At 51.6% G+C, this 24,514-nt stretch overlaps 2 protein-coding genes across 4 annotated transcripts; one reads left to right on the top strand and one right to left on the bottom strand.

The window, feature by feature from the left end:
* Positions 1 to 830: 830 nt before the first annotated feature.
* USP49 (ubiquitin specific peptidase 49) lies at positions 831 to 23,092 on the top strand. 3 transcript variants are annotated; one of them, XM_065854446.2, is made up of 7 exons: positions 831 to 903; positions 12,431 to 12,565; positions 13,396 to 14,806; positions 16,570 to 16,774; positions 16,997 to 17,105; positions 17,780 to 17,985; positions 18,730 to 23,092. In XM_065854446.2, the coding sequence occupies exons 3-7, from the start codon at positions 13,424 to 13,426 to the stop codon at positions 18,918 to 18,920; spliced, it is 2,094 nt and encodes a 697-aa protein (XP_065710518.2). In that variant the 5' UTR covers positions 831 to 903; positions 12,431 to 12,565; positions 13,396 to 13,423; the 3' UTR covers positions 18,921 to 23,092. The 3 variants fall into 3 exon arrangements, with proteins under 3 accessions (XP_065710518.2, XP_071673938.1, XP_071673936.1); XM_071817837.1 differs by having other exon boundaries at positions 17,780 to 17,834; positions 18,730 to 18,896; XM_071817835.1 differs by lacking the exon at positions 831 to 903 and adding an exon at positions 1,351 to 1,757.
* A 5-nt stretch (positions 23,093 to 23,097) lies between these two features.
* Positions 23,098 to 23,937, bottom strand: TOMM6 (translocase of outer mitochondrial membrane 6). The gene is made up of 3 exons (XM_065854448.2): positions 23,782 to 23,937; positions 23,590 to 23,691; positions 23,098 to 23,409 (listed from the first exon to the last, which is right to left on the bottom strand). Exons 1-2 carry the CDS (start codon positions 23,919 to 23,921, stop codon positions 23,595 to 23,597), a joined length of 237 nt encoding a protein of 78 aa, XP_065710520.2. The 5' UTR covers positions 23,922 to 23,937; the 3' UTR covers positions 23,098 to 23,409; positions 23,590 to 23,594.
* Positions 23,938 to 24,514: the final 577 nt, after the last annotated feature.

Below are 24,514 nucleotides of genomic sequence, written 5' to 3'. Positions count from 1 at the left end.
ACCACTGACCTGTACTCCGTGTCACTGGTGTCTGTGTCACCGCTGACCTGTGCTCCGTGGGTCAGTGTCTGTGACACCGCTGACCGGTGCTCCGTGGGTCAGTGTCTGTGACACCGCTGACCTGTACTCCGTGTCACTGGTGTCTGTGACACCGCTGACCGGTGCTCCGTGGGTCAGTGTCTGTGACACCGCTGACCGGTGCTCCGTCTCACTGGTGTCTGTGTCACTGCTGACCGGTGCTCCGTGGGTCAGTGTCTGTGTCACCACTGACCTGTGCTCACCTCAGGGTCCCCTCTTTTATCTCAGAGTCCCCGTGGGGTCCCCCCCCTGTCACCTCAGGGGCCCTGTGGGGCACCTCCCACGCCACGCAGCCACCTCAGGGCCCCTCGGGGACGCGTCACGTTCCGCGCCGCCCCTTTAAGCGTCTCTTTGTCTCCTAAACATCCTTATTTACCCTCTCGTGACTCAACCGAACTTCAGCCCGGGATTCACAAAGCCCGGTACGTCACCGTGCGGGGCGTGGCCCGCGCAGTCCCCGCCCCTCGGCGCGGCCCGCCGGCTACTCCACCGTAAGCCATTGAAGAGCTCCCCCTAGCGGCTACGCAGAGCCTGTAAGCTCCGTCAGAACTCTCCCCGCCGCGGCTTATGCTGCGCAAACGGTGTCCGCCGGTGCGCCCGCCGCGCCGTTAGCGCCCGGCTCCGCTCTACGGAATCGGCGTAAGCGCCGGCGCTGAACGCGGAGCCGGGCGAGGGGGCGGGAGAGAGCGCTGTGTGGCGTGCGGTGCAGCCAATGGCGGAGCGGGGCGGGGCGCGGCGGGCGGCCAATGGGCGGGGAGAGGGGCGTGTCCGGCGGCCGTTGGGGTGTCTGGCGCTGGTGACAGCTCGCGCGTGCTGATGATGGCGGTAAATAAAGGGGCCGGGGCGGGGGGGAGACACCGCGACCCCCCCGAGGGGAGGCGGGAAAGGGCGAGAGGCTGAGGGAGGGACACCCCGCTGTGAGGAGGGTGCTCAGGGGTCCTTGCTCCCGTCCTCCCAAAGGGGCCCCCCCTCCCCTCAGTGCGGTTGGGGGGCCCGGGGGGGACCTGAGGCGAACCCCGATCCCCCCCCGGGCCGGGCGGCCGCCGCCTTTGTCTGCGGGCGGGAGCCCCGCGCCGGCCTCGGCGGCTCCGCAACTTTCCCTTTGTTGAGGCGCGGGGGCCGCGGGAGCGCCCCCCCCATCCTCCTCGTCCCTCTGCCCCGGTACCGGTCCCTCCCGCGGGCTCGGCCGCCCCCGCCGGCCGGGGCGGGAACAGCGCGGGGGCCGCGTCCCGCGGCGGGGAGAGCGCCCAGAAACTGCCCGTAAACCCCCGTGCTGCGCTCGGACGGGGGGTGGAGACGGGACAAAAATGGGGAAAGTCGGTGCTGATTTATGTTTGCGTGGAACAAGGAAAAGCCGTGGGGTTTGTGTCCCCCCGCCCGCCGCAGCGCTGAAAGGCTGAAGTTAATCGGGGAGCTTGGGGTTGGGTGTCTCGATCGCTGGTGCCTGCCCAGGGAGCAAAGCATCCCTGAAAATCACGTTTTAACCAGAATTTAAGGCAGAGGGGGCGGCAGCAGTTTGTACCCTCCTCCCGCGAATGCTCGAATAACCAAAGCAAATAACGAGCCAGTTTTAGCAACGCTGCTGATTTTAGGAAACGCGCCCGCTAATCGCCTTGCGTGCGGTTGTACGTAGGAAAAAGAAGCGTGATCCGTGTGTCAGAACAGCTCCTGATGTGCAGGTACAGCCCGCGGGGACACGGTGACGCGGCGATGGAAGCACCCGCTTGGTTTGCAAAATACAAGTGGGAGGGGGGAGAAGTGTCTTTACTTTTCAGAGCTACACTTGTAGTTTTAATGAGGGAAAGATGCTGTGAGCTCTTGAAGGCGCTGAGCTCATCTCGTGTGGAATGTTGCAATATTTGGTTCTTTAATGTCCTGCTGCTGCGGAGGAGCCGCTCGCTGGGACCCGGGGAGCGCGGGGAAAGATGCGATGGGAGCAACCGGTTCCTTACCCCGGGCAAAACTCCAGTTGACTTCAGTGGGAGCTTCTCTTGAGCGGTGTCGGTCGTTCTCCTGCAAAGGCAAGGCGAAAAATAGGGATGAGATTAGAAGGGATGATAGGTGGGAGTGGAAGCAAAAATAAGGTGTCGGGAAGGGGGAGGAAGGTGGAGATCTGAGGTGCTCGTGGAGAGAAGATGCACGGCTGGGATGTGGAAACGGGGAGGGGAGAAGGAGCTGCAGGAGGGTGGAACTGCGGGTATAAAACTGTGTGTGTGTGTGTGAACGCTGGGGATTAAACTCGCCCTGGGATTAAACAAGTGTTGGTGTAACGGAGCGGCTGGAGTTGCGGCGCTGGGGCAAGCGCTGAATTTCTGCTGCTCTGCCCTGGGCACCAGCACTTGGGGCTTGATCTTGTTTTACAATCATCAGATGAGTTGGCATGGTTAAAAAAAAAGGCTGGGGAGGCTGGGCAGCAAAGCACTCGGTGTTTTTAATTGCTTTGAAAATATTCTAGGTGCAAATATTCGAAAATTATGTGCCAAACATGAGCAGCATTTGATGTCTCTGAGCTACGTGTGCTTTCAAACACGAGACCGCAAATGGTAAACGCTTGTTTGTTTTTCCCCTGATCATTTTTCCTGTTAATATGAGCTGACTTCAAGTGAAAAGGGTGTTTTGAAATTGGCAGCTTTTCGGGTCTGGAATAGTTCTTGGTCTTGTGCAAGTTCTGTTTGTTACAAAGAATTTTGCTTATTCGCGAGCAGGGCTTAACAATAGTCACATATGCAATGGTTTAGAGAGCGTTGCAGCTAGTATGGCAAGACTGGGGATTTATTTAGCTGTTGTGTGTCCAAAGATCGTTAGTGAGGAATCTGTGGCCGCGGTTCCTGCGTGTGCTGCAGAGCGCTGTGGCTGACGAGGCACGCGGGAGGCCTGAAGGATGGAGAAATGTCAATAAGTCTCATGTGCTGCGGCTTGCGAAACAAAGCGGCGCTTGCTCCGGTTAGGACTCGGGTTTGTAAACTCGAAGGGAACGGCAAAGCATCCCTTTTGTGCGTTGAATCGTCAGAATAGCAGTGATCGAAAACCTAAAGGTCACGTTCAGCTTGGTGTGTGGCCGCTGCGTCTGAGAGCCCGGGTGCTGGTTCTCGCTGCAGCGGGTTTCTTGCGACTGATCGTGATCCTTCGCGCGGCGCTCGCTTGTTTGCGGCTCCGTCCGCGTCAGGCATCGCAGGGTGCTTTTTTAAATAAGGCTCACTAGAGAAGTTCGTTTAATTAGGTGATCATAACGTGATGCACTGCCAGGCCTGTCCTCTTGAGGACTTCACCGGGAAAGTAGAAGAAAAATACAGAAGCAGCAGCAGCTCTTTGCAGTGCATCCCCGCTCCTCCCGCCCTGTGCTCCTCGCTGGTCTCGCTGCTCTGGCTCTGTCATTCAGCCGCTTTTTCAGATGAAGGCCGAGAACTGGAACCCGCGGCTGTGACAGCTCAGAGTTAGTGCGAGTGCGGCTGAAATGCGTCGTGTGACGCGTCAGTCGTGACAAATGTGCTATTGTAGAACAACATTCGAAGGAGGTGCTTTCTCGACGTTTTGTCGTTTTGCTGACTGGAATGCGAGAGGGTGCTTCAGCCAAAGCAAAACCCGCGTACTTGGATGTAGGGATCCCTACAGAAGGCAGGAGTTACTAAATAACGTGCTCCATCTCTATCTTTAAAAGAAAATAATGGTGTGATCTCTCATATTATACCTCAGTTTGTTGTGTGTATCACGAAAACTTTTGCACTCAACCTCTAAACAAGCACCCTGAAAAAGAAACGTCTTGTTTTGGCCTCTCTGGGTGAAGGATCAATTTGAAAGGATCAATTTAGTGGAGAAAAGCTTTCGTTCACTTATGTTCTTTTCAGGCTTTTCAGTCAGAGCATGGAAGATCAAGCCAAGAGTTATGGGCCACAGCTGTGTTCCCCCATTGAGACCTTCTATAGCGCATCAGCTGAGCTGATTAAGAGATGGTGACCACAGCTCCCTTCCCGTTTTCCCTCTGAAAGGCAAATCCGTCCGCTTGATTGAGAACCGCTGCCCTGCAGCCATGCTTCCCCATTCACTTTGCAGTGGGCGGCTTGGATCTGATGAAGAAATACCGTCCCGTAACTGCGCTCTGCCCCGTCTCATGCCCTGAACGGGCTCTGCAGACAGTGCCGCGGTTCTGGGCCGCGGGCGGTGCGAGGGAGCCCGGTGGGGGTGCGGATGAAGAGATAAGCAGCTTGGAGGCAGAAACGCGCCGTGTCCTGAGCGGGCAGCGAGCGCCGGCTCGCGTCTCTGCCCCGTTTGTTCCCCTGTCCCGGGGGTCCGTGTCGCTGAGCCTCGCTCTGCTCAGTGCGTTTGCGCCAGACGGCTTTCTCCAAACAGCAAAACTGTTTTATATTAAATCCTTTATTTTAATGTGATGGGACCCATTTGTCTCTTGCCTCGTGCTGTATATAACTCCACCCGCTAATTTTAGCTAGTTTAGAATTCCACGTTATGTTGTATATTAAATGCGTTCCAGCTGAATAACAAGAGCCGTGTGAGTTAAGAAAATGGTAAGAGATTCGTGGCTGCCTTCTAGCGCGAGCATTATCTGCGTAAATACCGAACTGCAGGCTATCAGAACCAACACCCTTTTCATCCACTGAACTTCAGCGAAAACGGTTCCGCACCAGTTCCTCCCGTCCCGCCCACGCAGGTTTGTGAACTCAGTCAAACGAGGAGCAAACATCTTTTTTGGCTAATTTGGCCTTGCATTTGCGTTCACTGGGAGGGTTTTATGCTCGGCAATAGTTGGTGGCTCTTCTGGGTGGAGGGAGAGATCTAAATATTGATTTAAACAGACTGTACGTCCATATACCTGTGTGTGTATCTATAGATGCATTGCTGGGACTGGGCAGGACAATCTGCTTTGGGATGCGTGGGGGTTCTCAGTCATTACCAACCGATGAAAACCGATGTGTTCTAATTCAGAGATGGCAGCTGGTTCGGTGTGAGCCACAGGGACCCTTAACGATAAATTCACCCAAACTTGGGTTGTGTGTTACTTAAAATTAAACCCCCTTGTCTGGGGATGTAGATCGGTGGCTTTTTCTCTCCTCGCTGTCCCATCCGTGCTTCCTCTCGTGGAAGTGTAGAAAGCAAGAGCAATGAATTAAGGTGGTTTGTTGGACTTCTAATTAAATGGGGAAAGTGATGGTTAAATATCTCCATCCTCTGCAAAGATACAGAAGTACGGGCAAAGACGGCTCCTCGCTTTCCTTACTGGTGCCTTTCAGTTTTTGATGTGCTTAAAACCCACACAGACGTGACAAACATGTTTGAATTTTGAGTGTTCTAGACTTAGAATAGTATTAATTATTCTCCAAAAAATCCGTGTAAAACTCTGCTGTTCTGCACAAGTCGAATCAGCTGTTTATTCAGTGCAGTTGTGAGAAAGGGCCCTTAGCTTGGGTTTAATGATGTTTAATCATTCTTTCAAAAACACAAAGGAGGTACTAAAAGCCGTTCAGCTAAGCTTTAAAGAACTAATAGCTGTAACTCAGATTCAAAAGTGATTTAGTTCCAGAGGTAAGTCCATAATCCTACCAGTCATGAGTTAATCTGTCATCAGACTAAGACTAGAAGCAAATCTATTTAACTAAGAATAGTTAATTCACCTGAATGAGAGCAAGGCTGAAGATCCGTCTCACAAGAGCTGATTTATTTGCAGAAAATGCCATATTCGGGCTGGTGAACACAGCGAGTGTTTCTCAAAGCAGACTCAAAAGTCCCGCGTGGACGTTTGCGCTGCTCTTCTCCTGCCCTTTCCAGGGCGGTTTGGCAGCGGGGAAATGAATAACACAGATAAGATCCTGTTTGTTATTGAATAGGAAGGTTTTCGGAACAGCTTTTGAGGCACTGGATCGCGGCATCAAAACCAAATCCACCCCGTCTTTCGTTTCCTTGTCCTGTTGTCGTTTCATCTCGAGGCAAATTGCTGTGATGAACTCTAACCTCTTAGGAGGATAGTTTATTAAAATAACAGATGCTATAGAATCGGGCCGCGGTTGATCTTCCATTCTTAAAGAAGATTAACAACCTGATATTCTGCAAACCGGGTTCTCGCTTCCTGCATCGCTCTGTTGCGTCGGCGTGTTGTGGTGAGGACAAAGGCACAACTCAGATATTGCCCGTGATTTAGAGAGAAGGATTTCAGCCCAGACAGGATTCCCAGTGTGCAAATTGGGAACAATTCCATCAGGAACCGGGGAGAAAAATGAAAAGGTGCATATAGCAAGTGAATTATTCCATATGTACCAGAAATAGAGGCTTCAAGCCTCGCCTGCCAGCTGGACAGGAAAGGGTTGAGGTCCTTAGTTTCGCTAGAGCCACTTCAGGTCTCCTGCACACCTGGGAAGAGGTGGGTTTGCGTTTATTAAAACCCATAGAAAATGTTGTAGCTGCTGCTGTGTTTCGCTCCCTTGGGGTTTTAAAAGGCTGGGTAGGGGTTGATTGGCAAGGGAAGGGAAGGAAATGATGGAGAGGCGTGTGGGAACCCATCGTTGTTTCAGCTGGTGATCCCTGCTCCTCAAACCTCTCGAAGGCACCTTCCCTGCCCAAAGCGCAGCCCAACGTGGCTGTGGAATGTTGCACTTTATATTTAATACTCTTCGCCTATTCATGACGGCTGGGAAGATAATAAGCCCCAGTCTGCTGGGTTGTCTTGTTCTTTATTGCTTCAGTAGATGGCACTGACATGTTCGTCTGACTGATCGCTTTATGTGTTGTATCAGCTGCGATGTTGTTTTAGATTAGTTAATAGTCTGTCTAAGATTTTGCCAGGATGAATATGAATTAAAACGGGGGAGGAAGAACAGCAGAGGACGACCCATAACTTAGCAAGTATTCAGTGCCTGGGATAATCCGTCTTTGTGTCGATCACAAAGAGATGGTGAAGAGGCTGCTGAATGCCAGGGCTGTTCAGTGCTCTGCTGCAGCCGCCAGGATTCTCCGCGGTGCCGGAGCCGGAGAACTTCACCTCGTACCTGTGCTGCGGGGCTCTGCCCTTGCTTTGGCTTTATTAAAGTTACGTGTCTTTTGATATAAAAACCATCAAGTTTTGCAAATGCTGGGGGGACGGAGCAAGGTACCGTAGATCAAAACCTGACGGGTCCTGACCTTGCTAATGGCTTTGCCAGCAGTGGAAAGTTATGTTTAATTTTGTCGATGTTGTTGTGAAAATGGGTGGAAATTGTGTATAATTTGCCCTGTCAAAGGTGGAGTTTTAGTATTTTTAATATCTAATGTCTGAACTGTTGCTGGGAGCGTCAACTCTGTATTGTTCGCGTGACAATGTGATGAATGTGATATGCGCTGGATGTGAGAAATGACGCTTACAGAGCGCGGTCAGAAGAAATCACGCTTTTTGTGCTCTGACAAACGCAGCGTTTGGGCTGCCCTGTAGGCCAAGACTAAAAGGAATAGTAAGGTAGGGAAAGTGGGACCATAAGAAAATGGCTGTTTATCCCCTCTATTGCTGCTTTGTCAGGCCACGTTGAAACATAACGTGGCTGGTTTTGTTTGACTGGTACCGTGTTAATTATTGTCAAGCTGCCCTGTTCGCCCTGCGGGTCTGGGCCCCTGCGCACATCAGCGCCCCCTCTGTCCGCTCCAGCAGCCTCGCTAAGCTCTACTCCTTGCCCAGCTGGGCAGGGCTAAGTGTGAAAGGAAACAAAAAGACACCAGTTTGGGTACAAACCCCGGCAGTTTGGGGCTGGTGGGGTATAAAAAACTGCATTTCCAAATAGCCAGAGTTGCTGTAGCTCGGGACTGGGGGTCAGTGCCGTTAATTCTGTGTCTGCTGAAGCTGTTACTGCCTGTGCCGGCCGAGTGTTGTTCGGGGGCAAACGTGTAGAACAGTTCAAAACGCTGTGGCATGTCGCAGTTATGGAGATTACATGAAAAATGTATGAAATCATGTTGTCACAATTATGGAAATAGAATTCGTTGGGAATTCGTGGATTCTATAAAGCTGGTCGCTTGACCCATAAAGTGAAATTACGACTTTGTATCAGGCAGTTAGCGTCCACTCGCAGAGCGCTGTAATGCCAGACGTTTGGCCGTGTTTGATAACTCCGGTCGTATGTAGCGGCTCTGATTGCTCCGGGCTCGGGGGTGTGCGTTGCTGCCTGGACCCTCCCGGAGCGGGGGAAACGCTGCGAATGGGTTTGATGGAGAGCGGTGCCTCCTCCATACGTGTCCATATCATGGTGCCCAACTTATTGACGCTTCCAAACGCCAAACCGAAAATCAAACCCGGGAAACCTATGAAAAGAAAGGGGAGGGAGGGGACTTTATGTAGCGCAATAAATGAAGAAACATTAACTTCTAGGAAGCCGGGAGCTAAGGGGTATATAGCATTTTAATAATGCTTTTTAACATCCAGGGCTGCTAGGGAGTAACTGCCCACGTGTTCAGGGAACTGCAGGACATGCATCTTTATTGCTCGTTTGTTTTGGGGTGTCCTCTAAAATGGGATACGGAGCAGTATCTGCTTATTTCAGCTTCCTGAGAGGATTCAGGGAACAAAGTCCCGCAGAAGTTGCGTTTACTTCCACTGAGGAAGCCTGTGCGGGAAACAGGGTTTTCTTCACAGTTCTATTTAATTCGTCGCTTTGCTTGTCTTTTCAGAGAATCGCTGAGTCTTGAGTCATCTGTACCATCTGTAACTCTTCCTCATGTGTTTTCCTTTGTTTTCCTTTGTCAGCTGTGTTAATTTGCCTGTAACTCACTCGGTAGCGCGTCACCCTGGGTAGAGAGAACCCGGCAGTCGTGGGATAGAAAGCTGACAGATTTCGAGCAAATCTGCTTCCAGAATAGCTGAAGAATTCTCCGGGGCTGTGGTCGCTCTTTGCAGATGCGATTGGAAGGTCTGAAAGCAGCGGGTTTGAACTGGAGGGGTCCAGGGGGAAACTGTTCCTGCCCAGGCGAGCAGGCGGCTCTGGGAGAGAAGAGGACAAAGAGCTTTTTGGGTGGTTTCTGGATGGGTGGGTTAAAATAACCAGAGGAATCAAGTTTTTGAGTAGTTCTGTGCAATTTTAACATATATATATATACTCTCCAATATCTCCTCATTGGCATTTTTGAGTATTTGCTGCAGGCCAGAAATTCTGCTCTAGGTTTGCCCCTAGAAAGTTGTTTATTGGGGGCGAGAGGGGAAGGCACTTGTGGTTTGGCACCCAAGGTTCCTAAACCCATTTGGTCAAATGAAACATATTGGTGTAGGATGTGTAGTTTTGACCACAAGAATACCCCCAGCACCTTCCCTGAGCCCTACGCTTCTTTTTCCTTGCTCTGTGCACATTTATTTAGAAAAAGCAAGTACCTAGTGTCAAGGGATCTGTGCAGATGTCTTTAATCAGTTTCCAAATGTGTAACAATGGTGCAAAGAGACATAATAAAGTCATGTGGTTTATTTTAACACTCTTTTAGGGTCAAGAGCCAAATTGTTTCTGCTGCCTTTGGTTCTTGAAGCTATTACAGGATCTTGCCATAAGTTTCTCCAGGATTACGAGGCATGCAAGAAAAGCAAGCAGGGTCTGAGCCGCTATTCAAACACCGCAAGTGATTTGCAAGGGAAGAGTTTTTCAAATTGTCTCTTGAACATCACTGGGAGTCCAAGAAGAACCAGCGAATCCAGTGTCCTTATTTGCCTTGTATTCCTATGCTTTTATTTCAGCTTTAACTCACCTTTAGTGGCATTGCAGTGCAGCCCCATCCTTCTCCATACTGAGCAATGAAGTTGTTCCCCCAGCCCTTATCTGGAAAAGGACGGATCTAAGTAGGTGAGAAAGGACAACTATACAGAGATCTCTTAAAATGAGATCTACCTCGGTGGGAAAAACTGCACAGCCAAGCAATAAACCTGATGTACTGTACTTGCAAAGAGCTGTTTGTTCATTTCCAAGACCTTAACATGTGAGGTGTTAATTCTCTATCATTAAGCGCTCGTGTTGCTCGTGGTCCTGCGCTGTCACATCAACCACATGAATTACTGTTCACTTGCAGTATCTTAAATACTTCCACCCTGGCATCTTTGCAGGGTTGGTTTGGTTTTCTTCCCCTTGTGCAACTCTTTACAGGTCCTGACTCATCTCTGTGTTTCCCTTTGATCACAGCTCTGTAATTTCTCCTGTCGGTGTGTTCTTTGTGTTCTCGCTGGTGGGTTATGATGAGCCGCTTGTTTGCCTATGGAAAAGAGGAGCACATTGTGTTGTTAGTCGTGTGCGTGCCTCTCAGTGACTTATTTAAGGGTCTCTTTGCGCGTGGGCCGGCGAGGCCGGACCTGCAGACACCCCCTGGCGCTCGTGTTCCACGGTACCACGCAGCCCGTTCCATTGCAGTGCTTTGGGTTAAATAAACACCGTTTATTTCTAACTCGCAGAGCAGCCGAATATACGTGGGATCAGGGCTTAGAGTATCCAGAGATGCCTAAAGAGAAACAGGTGGGGAATATCACACGCAGTATCAAAGGTGCTTTTGTGCTGAGAATTGCTGAATTAAGGTGTAACAAAGCTGCTTTGTTAACTGACCAACGCCGTTAAATTCTCTGTCTTTTCTCAAACAGGAAATCTTGCCGGCCCGCGCAGGAAAAGCAAAAGCAGTTGACAAAAGGCTTGTAATTTATATCCTGACAGGCCGCTTCATTGTTAAACATGATTCGGTACCGCGCCGGCTCTGCCGGTGATTGATTTCCGCACAGCCTGTTACCCAGCTGAAAGCAGCAACGTGTCAGCGGCGTTCCTTTCTGCCTTGGAAATGAAGGATCAGTTCGGTGCTCTTTGACAATCTCGTGTCCTGAGCCCTCGCAGGGCTGGCGAGCGACTGCGCTCGGCCCCTGTTTAATGGGTCTCTAGGAAATGGTGTTTATAAGGCCTGGTTTTTGTTAGGCGGTACGAATCTGGGATGCGCTGGTGAGACGCAAGGGTTAAATTCCCAGCACTGTCGCATATGGCAGTGAGCAGAATCACAGATGTTGATGATACAACATAATTAGTATTCTTTTATGTAAATGAAGGCTGTCAATGTTACCATAGTGTCTATACTCTTTGGAGCCGGAATCTGTGCCACTCGGCCTCACCAAGGCGAGACGGGATTATTCCACAGTTCTCTGGCAAGACCTGAGCAGAAAAATTAAGAAGAAAGAGGGAAAAAAGGTCAGCGAGGAAGGTGGGACGGGACGTTTCCAGCTCGGAAGGAGGAGGCCAAGTGTGTCCTTTGTTTAGTGCGGGATTTCCCAAAGTGCCTTGGCGGGGTTTGTGAGGGGACGAGCGCAGCACTGGGCACGTTCTGGGCTGCTTTAAATCAATAACGAAAACGGTGATTTAGAATCAGTCTGTGGAGATGGGTCTGGAGTGGCCACTTGTGCTTTCAAGTTGAGTTCAATAGCAGAAGAGCTTTGATATTTTTTTCTTTAACGGATCCCATCTTTAGCAGCAGTGTCACTGGAAAAAGAGAGTCATTAAAGTAAATTAGCGTAATTTGGGGACCACTATAACGATGTTTTCTTGACGTGCTCAGGTGGGTTTTCTGCAGCTGGTTGGTGTCTGCCCTGCAGCTTCGGGGCCTTCGGGGTGTTGGACTCTGCCCCTTGTAAACGGACTTTTGGTCTCAACATTCTGTGTGCAGAATGTGACATCTGTGACCGCTTGTGCGTGCTGTCGCTGTCCCTCCCGTCACCACGTTCTGTTGCATTCAAGTGCTGTAGTCCTAGATGTGTAAACCAGGGAATTTAGTCTTGGATTATTACAATGGATATGTTTTTTAAATCTTTCCTGCCTTGGGCAAAATGCAGGTTTTTGCTGTTTTTCTTTCCTCTGTAGTTCTGATTTTGTTGCGGCTCACATTTGACAACTGTTCATTGCTTCATTTTTATTGTTTGCAAAATCATCTAGAAACCAAATTTAATTCAGGATAGATTTCCTTCTCTTTCCCCATCTCCTCCCTGCTCCTTTCACCGAGTTATGGAAGCAGCCAGAATGGGCGCGATCTCAGGAGCTGCGTGTTTGCGCCCGCTTCTTTTAACTCACATCTTTTCCTTGCCGTATGCTGGGGCACCCACTACTCAAGACTTGTGGAGAGGCTACGTCGTCAGATATATAGATTATCAGAAAATGAAAGTGTGAAAATGGAAACTCCAGACTGCCTCTTCCATGTGCCGTTTCTTACCATCTCTGTATTTGTGTCCGAGCTGCGTTCGTGCTTTGACTTCCAGAAAATTCTGCTTTCTGTAGTAAACGTGTTCTCCGCAGCGGCGCCTGCACCGAGGGGATTAATCGTGTTGGAAAGCGACTCCGCCAGCCTTCTCACTTTGTGTGTGTGCATCACAAGAATATTCTCTCTCCAGGGCTTCGGAGCTGAGCTGCCTCACCGCGAAGACCTCAGCAGTAATTAACCCCGGCAGAGGCGCGGCGGCGGACATGGGGCGGGCGGGCGCCCCGGAGGCGGCTCCGCGGAGGGGAGGATGTTCAGCCGGGACCCCGTGAGTAGCCGAGCGGCCCCATCCTGCCCCCGGTCCTTCCCGCGGGGACCGGGCAGAACAAACCGCGCTTCGGACGCACTCTTTGGGTCTTTTATACAACATCTGGGCACAGGGCACAGAGTGAAAGGTTTTTGCTCCTTCTACTACCCCGATTTGATTCATCTCCACTCACACTATAGTGATTTAGTAAATCAGTTGTTTTCACTGCTTGTGCGCTCACGCAAACATGCACATGTACAGATGTTCCTTTAGATTTATTATAACATGGTCTTACACATTTCATTGTTTTTCCCTGTTGATTTTCTTTTTAAAAACCTGGGAATGTGCGGGATGCTGTGGGCAATCAGGGAATTTGAGGATAGAACGTGAAGCCTGCAGACTTGCAAGTGCCCTGGTTATGACAATTATCTGATATTTTTGTGGTTTCTGCGGGAAGTTGGTAACCTCAGCCTGGTTCCGATGGCACGCATTCCGATTCCAAACGCATTTCGTATGTATCAGTTTCACAAGGGCAGCCAAAGATCAAACGTGTGTGGACGGAATGAACCGTTTTCCCCGGGGAGGCCGCTCTGGTTGGCTGAGGTGGCAGCCGCCTGGGCCATCCTGAGCAGACACAGACACTTCTGTTCTGTAGACCTTGTCAACCCAATATCTTTTGCTGCTACTAAAAACTGCTTTTAAAAAACTATGCAGAAATAATGCAAACTGCGGTTGGATTGACAAGACGTGACATCTGTATTTTTATGTCTTTACAGCTGGTAGAAGAGGGATAATTTTGAGTGCATATAGTGGCTCTAAGACCTTTTCCTTTCTTTTTGTTGCCCTCCAAGGTCGAAGCAGCGCAGACTCCTGTGAGACATGGATAGATGCAAACATGTTAGGCGGCTACGACTCGCCCAGGACCACTCGATCCTGAACCCGCAGAAGTGGCACTGCGTGGACTGCCGCACCACCGAGTCCCTCTGGGCTTGTCTCAAGTGCTCCCACGTGGCGTGCGGGACGTACATCGAGGAGCATGCCCTCAAACACTTCGAAGAGACCAGGCACCCGCTGGCCATGGAGGTCAACGATCTCTATGTCTTTTGTTACCTTTGTGAAGATTACGTCTTGAACGATAACCCGGAGGGCGACTTGAAGTTGCTGAGAAGTTCTCTGTCGGCGATTAGAAGTCAAAAACATGATCCGTCGACACGGAGCGGCAGGACGTTGCGATCGATGGCTTTGGGAGAGGACGTGTGCCGCCACCCACGGAGCCCTCAGGGACAGTCTCAGATGCTCACCGCGCTCTGGCACCGGCGCCAGGCCCTGCTTGCCAAGGCGCTGCGGACCTGGTTCGATAAGAGCTCTAGGGGCCAGCTGAAACTGAAACAAAAGCAGCAAATGGAGGAGCTGGAGAAAAAGAAGGAGGCGGCTCGGCAGCGGCGGCAGGAGATGAAGAGGCAGCTCCTGGAGGAGCTGGCGAACACTCCTCCGCGCAAGAGCGCCCGGCTGCTGTCTCACGCGCACAGGGACAACTTGATTCCAAGGAAATTCAGGGAGGTGGCGGCCGCTTCTCCTACCTCAAGGCAGGTGCAGAGCAGCAGGTTCAAACAGTTTTATTCCATCCGGCGTAAGCCTCTGATGACTCCCGGGGTGACGGGTCTAAGGAACCTGGGAAACACGTGTTATATGAATTCTATTCTGCAAGTGCTAAGTCACCTCCAGAAATTTAGAGAATGTTTTCTGACACTTGATCTCTGTGAAACAGAAGAACTCTTAGCCAAAACTGTGAATGGGAAGTCTCGGATGCCTGGCAAATTGGCAAACGGGTCGGCCGCTAATGAGCCGGGGAGGACTGACAAAGTGGGACCCTGTGGCGCGCAGGGCCTGCCGGCTGCCTTAAACGGCGGCTCCTCCATAAGCCGGAGTTTAGAGCTCATACAGCCCAAGGAACCGAGTTCAAAGCACATCTCCCTCTGCCACGAGCTGCACACCCTGTTCAGAGTGATGTGGTCGGGGAAGTGGGCGCTGGTGTCGCCGTTCGCCATGCTGCACTCCGTGTGGAGCCTCATCCCCGCCTTCCGCGGCTACGACCAGCAGGACGCGCAGGAGTTCCTCTGCGAGCTGCTGGACAAAGTGCAGCAGGAGCTGGAGTCGGAAGGAACCAAGCGCAGGATCCTCATCCCGTTCTCGCAGAGGAAGCTCACCAAGCAGGTCCTGAAGGTGGTGAACACCATTTTTCACGGGCAGTTGCTTAGTCAGGTAGGCACCTGCTTTTGCAAGGAAATCAACTGGAGCCGCTCGCACCAGGGAGCAAAGGCGCCAATTCTTGAGGAGCCGCCAGATAGGGAGAGAAGTTGCTTGGGAGCGTCTCCTGAGAAAGAAATCTGTTGGGTTGCTGTGCAGGTTGTCACGTTTTTGACACTTGTCACATGTATTGTAAATGCAGTTGGCTTCTGCCACTTCAGAATGAAATCTGCACAAGTACAGTAGTTCTGTGCCCTTAGTTTTAAGCTTTTGCTGTGTTTTAAAGTCTCTTTGTAATTTGTTTTGTCCCTGCCTCGTTTTGTTTCTGTGGCTAGAAAGAACGTGATGAAGGGCAGAGGGAGCAGTCGTCTCGTGCTATAAAGAATCAGCTCTCTGTGATCATTTTTCTTTTTGCAGGCATGTGAAAGTCATCTTGAAATACTGACCGTGCTTTACAGAGGTTTCTGTAGGAGATGAAAGCGCCCGTGGTGCTGCGCGCTGCGGTGTTCTGTGCAGCTCCCCTGGCTAAACTCGCTGTTCCCACGCGGCAGACCCTGGCAGCCCAGAGCATTTTGAAAGCCCTCAATTACATTTGCTTTCCAGGAGAAATGAAACGCGTGCACCACTCGACACCGAGGGCTGGCAGGACCAGCCCACGCGCTGTATCACACGTGTGTGTGTGTTCTCATCACTATTTATATCGTCCCTCTCAGTGCCAATCTTACCGAGCTTACCGCTCCTAAGAACTTACGTGCACGTTAAAGGTTAAAAGGTGTATTTTCCAAGTTAAAGCTTTTGGCTTTTCAGGGAAAGGATGTTTGAAGTCGTGGTTCATTTCAATCACCTCTGCAGTGTGTGAACTTCTTGTGGGCGTCTTAACTAAAAGCTCTTTGTTGGGTCGGCTCTTGACTCCGGACGTGGCGCGTGTTCTGAATTCAGCGGTAGGTCTGTGGTAACAGCCTGAAGATGCTCACAGATCTGCTACTATGATACACTATAAATAACTTGCCAAGCTTTTTATTCTACTTATGTAACTCGTGCTGGATTTAATTTCAAGCCCCTCTATGCGCAGGATTCCTTCCCCATCTACAAATCCATCTTGAAGCTCCTGGTGCCTTCAGCGGATGAAGCCACAGGTTGGGAGTTGGTTTCTGGCGAATGGTTCTCGCAGTGACAGCGTTTGAGCCGATTCACTTTCTGGTTTTGTTACCTCATGTTCTCACTTTCTGCCTCCGAGTTCAATTGAAAACTTTCCTGCTGTTCTTACTTAATACTCTGGGATGACGTAAGGAAACAAGCACATCTGAAATTTGTCCTTTCGTGCTCCATTCAAGAATAATTTTTATATAGTTAGCAGATAAAACATTAAGGGAATTATACACTTTGAAATATGCAAGGAAAGTAGAGAAAATGTGGAAGGAAGATTGCATGATAAATGCGAACGTGTACTTTTTGTAGTAGCAAACAGATCCAGGGTGCTTGTTACCAACAGTGAATTGGTGGTGTATCTGTAATGGTGTTTTTATCTGCGATGGTGTTTATCTGAGGCAGTGAAGGGAAACAGTGGCTCTATTCAAAAAAATGACTTGGGGAAGTGGTTCAAATGATGTTCTGCAGACTGGAATGAGCAGCGTTTCTCCGGCCTCACAGATCACCTCTGTGCACCTGAAACTGCGCTGCCCTTCGGGCACAAACCGGCTGTTTATTGTGGGCATAAACGCCCGTCTGCAGGTGTTTGCGTTCATAACTTCACCTGTGCCTACGCATTTCATCCCCAGGTCACCTGTATAACATGCAACTACAAATCCAACACGGTTGAGCCCTTTTGGGACCTTTCCCTGGAGTTCCCCGAGCGCTATCACTCGATGGAGAAGGGGCTGGTCCCTGTGAACCAGACGGAGTGCATGCTGACCGAAATGCTGGCCAAGTTCACCGAGACGGAAGCCCTGGAGGGGAGGATATACGCGTGCGACCAGTGCAACAGTGAGTCGCGCGCTGCTGCTGTGTTTTAAACCTGTGCGTTTTGATCCTAGAGGTTGCTGCTCTGTGAAGGGATTAATGAGAAGCGCTTCCTCGCGTGCCCACCCTGAGCGCGTGTGGGCCGTCCCGCCACCGCTGGAAAAAGAGCTCACAATGCGCTCTTTTCCCCTTCTGAAAATGAGTGACGCCCTCACCATCTTTGCCTTGATTTTGTGTGTTTGGTAGGCAAACGGCGAAAGTCTTCTCCGAAACCTCTTGTTTTGAGCGAAGCTAAAAAGCAGTTAATGATCTACAGGCTACCTCAGGTCCTCCGGCTGCACCTTAAACGCTTCAGGTGAGTGGGGCGCGCTCCGTGGGCAGAACGGGCTCGTGTGGGCGCCCCACTTCTCGCCCTTTCCGGGAAATGCACCTGTAGAGACATTTTACCCAAACCACATGTGTGATACCCTGTCAGCACTGCTCACATTGCAATCAGTAGCTTGTTTGGAGCATGTTTTCTATTATACACACAATATAATGTTTTGTGGATGTTAATGCTGATTTCCTTGCATTGCATTAATGGTGTTTGTCTGGGTTTGCAGACGATTTGAAACACTGGCTGTGAGGTGGGTGAACTGATGAGTGAGAGTTGTTGAAGTTGGGAGCCTGTGATAGTTAAATCCCAATATTCTGTATTTACCTGTTGAACTAAACGCAGCAAAGTTCAAAATGTTATGGAAAGCTTCTAAAATGGTCGGCACAGGCAATCGAGGTGTGTGGGGTTTGTATGTATGTAACTGAGTATTTAAAGTGCAGTTAGACTGTCGCAGTAGGTGCATGTCTGTCTCTGGCTGTTGCAAATCTCAGCAGTATCCTAACGAATAACAAATGGGCGTCAGGTGTATGCAAAAAATGCCGATATTAGAGTGAAAACAGGTGAAAAGCTCCCTGCTGCCCGCTTGTGTGTGCGGCTCCCCCGGCCTGAACCGCCGGCCGGAGGCGTCTTTGACGGTGCCCGTGTGTTTGCAGGTGGTCTGAGCGCAATCACCGTGAGAAGATTGGGGTCCATGTCCTCTTTGACCAGGTATTAAACATGGAACCTTACTGCTGCAGGGACTCTCTCTCCTCTCTTGACAAAGAGACCTTTGTCTATGACCTCTCCGCTGTGGTGATGCATCACGGGAAAGGGTTTGGCTCAGGACACTACACAGCGTATTGCTACAACACGGAGGGAGGTGCGTGTGCCTTGTGACGAGGAAACAAATGCAAGAAACTCGTGTGCTGTGCCATAGACGTAGTGCGTTGTAAAGCTTTATCATCCAAGGTGTTTGGAACCAGGTTTCCTGACGTACGGTAGTTTGTTTCCCAGAACGTGTTGCTAGTAGCATGTTTTCTTTTTCTCTCTTCTTTTTCCCCATAAAGCACGGCTTGCTGCTCATTGCTTCGCGGGTCCCTTTTAGCGCTCGCTGTTAACAGCATGAATGCTTTTCCCATGCGCTGTAACCCCGTGGAGCTGCTCCAGCTGGGCGTCTTTTCTCAGTATCCTTGGGATGATGAGATAAACAGAACGTGTTTTGAAACTGGACAGGGACTATTCATGAATAACATCCGCAGGCTTCGGTGATTTTCCAGCAGTCTCTTTCTGCAGCTGAATTGGTATTGACTCTGCCTTCTGACGTGCAGAGAGAGACGTACAAATTGGCCGTCCCCAGGGAAGTTTTATTTTCCTAATTGAGTCTTGGGGCTGTAATTTACAATTGGTTAAATTATGATTTGGTCTTTCCAAACCCAGTTAACAGCACAGAAACTATCAAAATGTTTTCCAGATTAGAACCTCCGTTCCAAAGCATCTGTAGGGGAAAGACAGCAATGCCTGTCTCCCGTTTTCTCTGTGGATGTTTCCTATGAACAGTTCCAAAATGCCCTGGGAAGGAACAACGCCTCCCTCACTCGTGTCCTCTCTCTCCTTTGATCCCCAGGTTTTTGGGTCCACTGCAATGACTCCAAACTGAATGTATGTAGCGTGGAGGAGGTGTGCAAAACCCAGGCTTACATCCTTTTTTACACTCAAAGAACAGTGCAGGACAAAGCAAGAATCTCAGAAAAACAACTTCAAGCTCAGGTGCCGTCCAAACATAGCGATAAGGACAGGAGGCTGACGTTCCCGTGATGGGAGCTCTGCAGCTCCATCAAGTCTCAGCTTTTTTAAGAACTGTTGGCGTTCGCATCTTTCCTCGCCGTAGGAACAAGGCTGCGGGAAGGGATCGGGTCCTGGTTGCCGCCCAGGGTCTGGAAAAGCGTTACCGAGCTGTGCAATTCTGACACGTAAGGTTGTCGTTACAATCTTGGTTTCAAAGCATCTTCTTGTTAAATTATGCTTCCAAAATCCAATGAGAAAGTTCGATGCTGTATTATTCATCTCATATCAAAAGGGAATGGCGTAAGGTGTGTAACAAGCGAGCACAGCCAGGAAACAGAAGCATTCAACTGGCTTCAAACACCACCGGTCCCAGTAATGCTGGTATCACTCCAGAAGGAGCAGGTACAGTACCCTCCCCTCTCATTGCCGTGCGGATTTCCAGGGTTGGAGTCACGCAGTCACCCAGGTGTTGATTTGGACGGTTGTTGGGTAGATGGGGGTGGCTGCCTGCAGAGCCGTTCTGCTGGAGAAGTGCTCAATGTTCTTCTAGCAGAGAAAATGTTCCCCCAGGCCCCAGCCAGCTCTGCTATCCCAATTGCTTTGCCATCGTTGGAGGGCAAACCCGAGGCTGGGGAGCGTTGTCAGCAGGTTTCGCACTGTTACCGAGGCTGCGTGCACACTGGGTGGTTTATTCTCTGGGCTGAACTGAATTGGCAGCTAAATTCACTCAGAATGTGATTTTAAAACCAGTTCTGCTCTGGAGAAAGTGTGTTTAAAAGCAAAGAAACAAAGGCCTGTAATAAAATGGGAGCGTTCCTGTGTGTCATACCAGTTTACAGCGGCAGCAAAACCAAAGCGGCACGACTTTGGTGAGCGGGTTAAAGCGGAGCCTGAGCCCAGCCTGTGCAGCCCTGGCAGTGGGAGGGGACGTGGGGGCGTCTCGCGCCGCAAACCAGCCCGTGGTTCAACCTCCAAAGCCTTTATTTCTGCTGGGACGTAAAGGGAAGGAATGTAATTAAACCTCAAATTCCATGTTGAGTTTGGAAGGCTGGAAAAAATGTCTGTATCCATCATCATCTTGGTTTGAGAATTGTGTGTGAAACGCAGGGCCTTAGGTGACCGTTCATAGTCACTGCTCACCCTGCAGTTGCACCTCAGGTGTTTTTATAATTTGGGGCTGGCTGTTTCATGTTTCAATCAAATTCGAGGAAACTGCAGAGACTTGACCTTTTCAGTCATGGTTTGTTGGGTTCTTAGAGTGGTTAAAGGTGAAGTAATCTGCAACATGAGGCTCCTCAAGCAATTGGTGTCCCAAATACCATTCATTCCTCTCTTTCCACTGCCACTGCCACAACCCTGAATCTCCTCTCCTATGGGGGAATGGATCTCCTTCCCTTGGCTGCTGGTGATGGCTGCGGCCACGCAGAGGTGAGCACGGCAAACAAGGAACACGGTGTCGCACCCGCTCTCCTCCGTCCTTCAGGTCCCCGTGTCTTGCATGTCTGAGCAACCTGCTGCTTTTCGAGCCAACAAAACCCACCTTTTTGATGGTTAAGTAAAACTTTGAGGTCACATGCTGTTATTTTTTTGGAGACAAGAGTTTGAAACAGTCCTGTGGGAACTGATTGAGAAGTTCTGGGTTTGGTTCTCTATATGTGGCAGGGTCCAGAAGGATTTCTGATGAATGTCTGTTTATCTGTGGGTTTACTAGGTAGGGGATTTGTTTGTGCTACCAGTAAATACAATTAATAAAAATGCAGTAGGCCAGATTGAGATCCAGTTACAGTAACGTGGCTGCTGATGGTGGGGAAGCCGAGTTGGGCTCAGCACAGGTAGAAGTTGACACTCCTGGAAGAATCAAAATCAAGCGCTTGTGATTATCAGATACATTTTTAGGGCAAATACATGCTCTGTGAAGACTATCTATAGTCTCAAAAAGAAAATGAAAGGAAAAACAGCGCTCAACGTTGCCTTGTTAATTCAGAGGTGGAAGGGAAACCCGGCGTGTTCCCTGTGCATCCGTCCTGCCCGCCCTTTAAGAGGATTAAATTCTTCTAAATGACAGTCGGGGTTCACTGTGCGCGTTCGCTGTCCCAGTCCCTGAGCCACACCGGCCCTGTTTATATAAAAATGTGACAGAAAGGCAAACGGTAACGCAGTGCCGGTTGTTAACGCAGTGTCGTCGGTTGTTAACGCAGTGTCGGTCGTTAACCCAGCAGTGGTTGTTAGCGCAGTGAGCCGAGACTCTTTGCCACAAACGCTCATCTTTTGATGGAGCGTTCTGCATTAGTATCTGAGTTCAGGCAGTAGCGGCAGCTGTAACGCGGCTCTGGGAGCTGGGAAGGTTCCGGTCGCCGTACCCAAGCGCCCGAGCAGATTTTGTAGCATTTGCTGGGGGCAATTTTGCCGCGAGCGGCCTCTCCGTGTGGCGTTCGCCTGGTTGTGCTGGGACGGGCAGACACTGCGGGCAGAACAGTGATGGCCCTGATAGGGAAGGAGTGAGTTATACTTCCAAGTGAATAAACTTGCTTTTGCCAGCACTGTGAGGTTTCTGTAACACTGAGCTTTTGTTTGGAAGCGATAGCCTATAGCATGTTTTATGCTGCTGGGTTTATGTTTGTCTGCTGCAGGCTCCTTTCGACAGGCATCGCCCCGCACTCCCGCGGTGGCCAACACTGGTTTAGAGTGTCCTGCTCACCAGAAACTCCGATTGGAAGTGCCCTCCGCGCATCCATAGGGAAAACCCCCCTTGCAGGAGAGCGGAGCCCACGCAGTGAAGCAAACCTTGGCCCTCCTGTAATGGCTGGGACCCCATTGCTGCCAGGACCCCCGTTGCTGCCAGGACCCCCATTGCTGCCGCCCTGGACGCGTCACTCCTGACTTGAGCAGGGCAGAATTAGAGCTCATCTTCGGCACTTTACAAAGTTAATCCTGCTCTAGGAGAGGGGTGCTGGGAGGGAGCTGTGGGGAGAAGACGAGCGGTTTTCCTCCGACGTGAAATGCTGCGCCGCGTGCTGGGGAGAGGAGCCAGGCGGAGCTTTGGGTGGGTGACTCTATGGGGTCTTTAAGTCAGAGCAGCCCGTGGTTCCTGCCTCACGTTCCTGGTACCTGCGTCACTAACGATTTAAGCCGATGCCGCGCTGTGCTCCCAGCGAGGCCGCCGGTGCTTCAAGGACGCTCCCGGGCAGCAGCGAGTGACGAGAGAATCCAATTAATTACCGAATGTTTCTGGCAATCTGTCCAGCTGTCTCACAGCTTGGGGCAGCCGCGCTGCTCCTAATCACAGGTTCAGCAGCTTTTATTTTAATCAAGGTTTGTTAAGACAACATCCAGTAAGTCACCTATGGCAGCCTTACGTACTTAACTGCATGAACTGCCCCCTGCCTGAACCCGGGCCCTGGGAGGAGATTAGTGTGCTCTAAATCAAAACTAAGATTAACTATAAAATGATTTTAATGTTCTAATTAATCCCCTTGTCCTGCAGAACTGTTTCTGTATAACTCAGATTATCCGTACTTCAAAAGAGCTTCATTTCTCTACAGGATGTTAAAAACCCCGCTTTGAAAACAGCGTTTTCCTGGGTAGCGGGATGTTTGGCTCAGGGCAGGCGTGGGGCAGCTCCTGGTCACAGAGCGCAGAGCGTTTTAAACCGAAAACCCGCACAAACACATCCAAAGAACCTGAGCCTGCGCTGTGGTCCCACTGCCAGGGCTGGGAAATTAATCCTGCTTTATAAACAGGATCTCCCAGGAGCTGCCATGCGGGTTCACACCGGATTAAATCACGGGCGCAGCTCCCTCGGCCTCACGTGGCGCTTCCCCCGTCCCCTCCGTAGCTTCAGCACCCGCTTCACGGCTGGGAACGGCAAACCGGTCCCAGCCCAGGGCGCTCCAATGCTATGCAACACCAAACAGCTTCTTCCTGCCCCGCTCACCCCTGCAGCACCCGTCCTGGGTTTATCTCCTCCAGACACCACCCAGGAAAACTCCTGGTGCTGAGTTACCTACGGCTTCTCACAGGTTCATTTGTCCTTGGAATAATTAGCCGATGGGTCCTGCTCACAGACCGGGACTGCACTCGTCCCTTTGTCTTTTGGGTGTGAAATACAAAACATGTTTTTATGATTTTTTTGTAAATCTTTACTCTTTTTACACCTTGTTTTTGTAAGCTGAAGTTTCTTATTAAAAAAAAATGAAACTCCAGTGGGTTATGTCGTTATTCTACATTAATATTTATTAAACACCTTGGGGGGTACGGAAGCAAATTCCACACACGCTGGCTTCACGTCCTTGAGGAACATTCTCGTTGTGCCTTGTGGAACAAACTGGAAATGGACTCTCCCTCTCGCACTCAGTGTCTTTTCCCCCCTTGTTGTAGCTTCACGCAGGAGCTCCGGAGCGCCAGCAGCAGCTCTGCAGGGGCAGAACGGGCACCCCGAGCGCACCGCGGCGTGAACGGCGGGGCGCGTCCTGCGCTCGTGTGCGGGGCCAGCTCCTCCCCTGCCGGCTCCGCTGCTTTCCTGGATCGGAGATGAAGCGGAGTTAGGGCTGTTTCTAGTCCGGATTAGTGCCGTGCAGCGATTGAACAGCTTCGCGACTCCCGGTACGGACCAGCCTGGGTCGGGCTCAAGAGCCGAGCGGGCGCAGGGTCCGGTCCCCGTTATCCTGCAGGTGACCCCCGCCCCGTTCCCCGGACTCACCGCCGCTACGGGCCGGGCTGCGGGGCCATCAGGTCGATGTCCGTCAGGTTCCGGGCGACCCAGACTCCGGCGGCGAAAAGCCCCAGGTTGACCAGCAGATTCCTGAGAGAGAAACCGGCAGCGCTGGCTCCGGGGCCCGATCCTACCCCCCCGGCTCCGCTCCTGCCCCCCGCGCCCGCCGGCGACACCCACCTGCGGAAGTCGTTGCGGTCGGTCGCGAAGCGGTACGCGCTCCGCAGCCACCCGCGCAGCCCCAGCGGAGCGGCGCTCGGTGTCCCCGGCGTCCCCGGCCCTCCCGCCACCGCCGCCCCCGGCGCCGCCGCCGCCGCCATGCCGCCGCCTCGCCTGGCCCGCTCCGGCGCTGCCTGATGGCGTCACTTCCGGCGCGCGGGGGGGGAGGGGGGCGGCGAAGCGTATGCCGGTGCGCGGGCCCCGTGCAACCGCGGGCACCGAGCGTGTGTTTCCCCGTGCAAGGCGGGAGTGGCAGCGGCCAGTGCAGCCCCGGGCACGGTTGCGGGGCGGCGGGGTCCATTTGTAGCGGGCACTGCTGCTCGGGAGCAGCCGCGCAGCGCCCGCCACACCGGCAGGCGAGCCCCGCACCTTTGAGTGCCCCCCCGGTTGAGGTCGGGGCTCCTGGAGCCGGTTTGCCCAGCGGCGACAACGGCAGCGACCAGAATGGGGAAAAACGCGTGGAAAGCGGGAATGGCTGAGCCGGCGGGGGGTCCCTCCCGCCTGACCGAGCGTTTTGGGGCGCAGGTGCTGGACCCGGAGCGGGACGGGCGCACCCCGGCCAGCGCGCAGCCGTGAGCACCGGGCGGGCTTTGCAAAACATCTGCTGCTCCCTTTGCCCCTCCCGCCTTGTGCCCGAACCTTCGCTCTCTTCTCGTTCCCACGTTCTCCCTTTCCCTTCGGCTCTTTCCCGCGC

The sequence above is a fragment of the Patagioenas fasciata genome, chromosome 21, assembly GCF_037038585.1.
Source record: "Patagioenas fasciata isolate bPatFas1 chromosome 21, bPatFas1.hap1, whole genome shotgun sequence".
Lineage (NCBI taxonomy): Eukaryota > Metazoa > Chordata > Aves > Columbiformes > Columbidae > Patagioenas > Patagioenas fasciata.
This window is presented reverse-complemented; position numbering and strand designations above follow the sequence as displayed.

Coding starts and splice junctions, on each gene's coding strand:
- USP49 (XM_065854446.2), top strand. CDS start 13,424: ATGGATAGATGCAAACATGTTAGGCGGCTACGACTCGCCCAGGACCAC. Junction 14,807..16,569: donor ACGGGCAGTTGCTTAGTCAG/GTAGGCACCTGC, acceptor TTTCATCCCCAG/GTCACCTGTATAACATGCAA. Junction 16,775..16,996: donor CGCGTGCGACCAGTGCAACA/GTGAGTCGCGCG, acceptor TGTGTTTGGTAG/GCAAACGGCGAAAGTCTTCT.
- TOMM6 (XM_065854448.2), bottom strand. CDS start 23,921: ATGGCGGCGGCGGCGGCGCCGGGGGCGGCGGTGGCGGGAGGGCCGGGG. Junction 23,692..23,781: donor GACCGCAACGACTTCCGCAG/GTGGGTGTCGCC, acceptor TTTCTCTCTCAG/GAATCTGCTGGTCAACCTGG.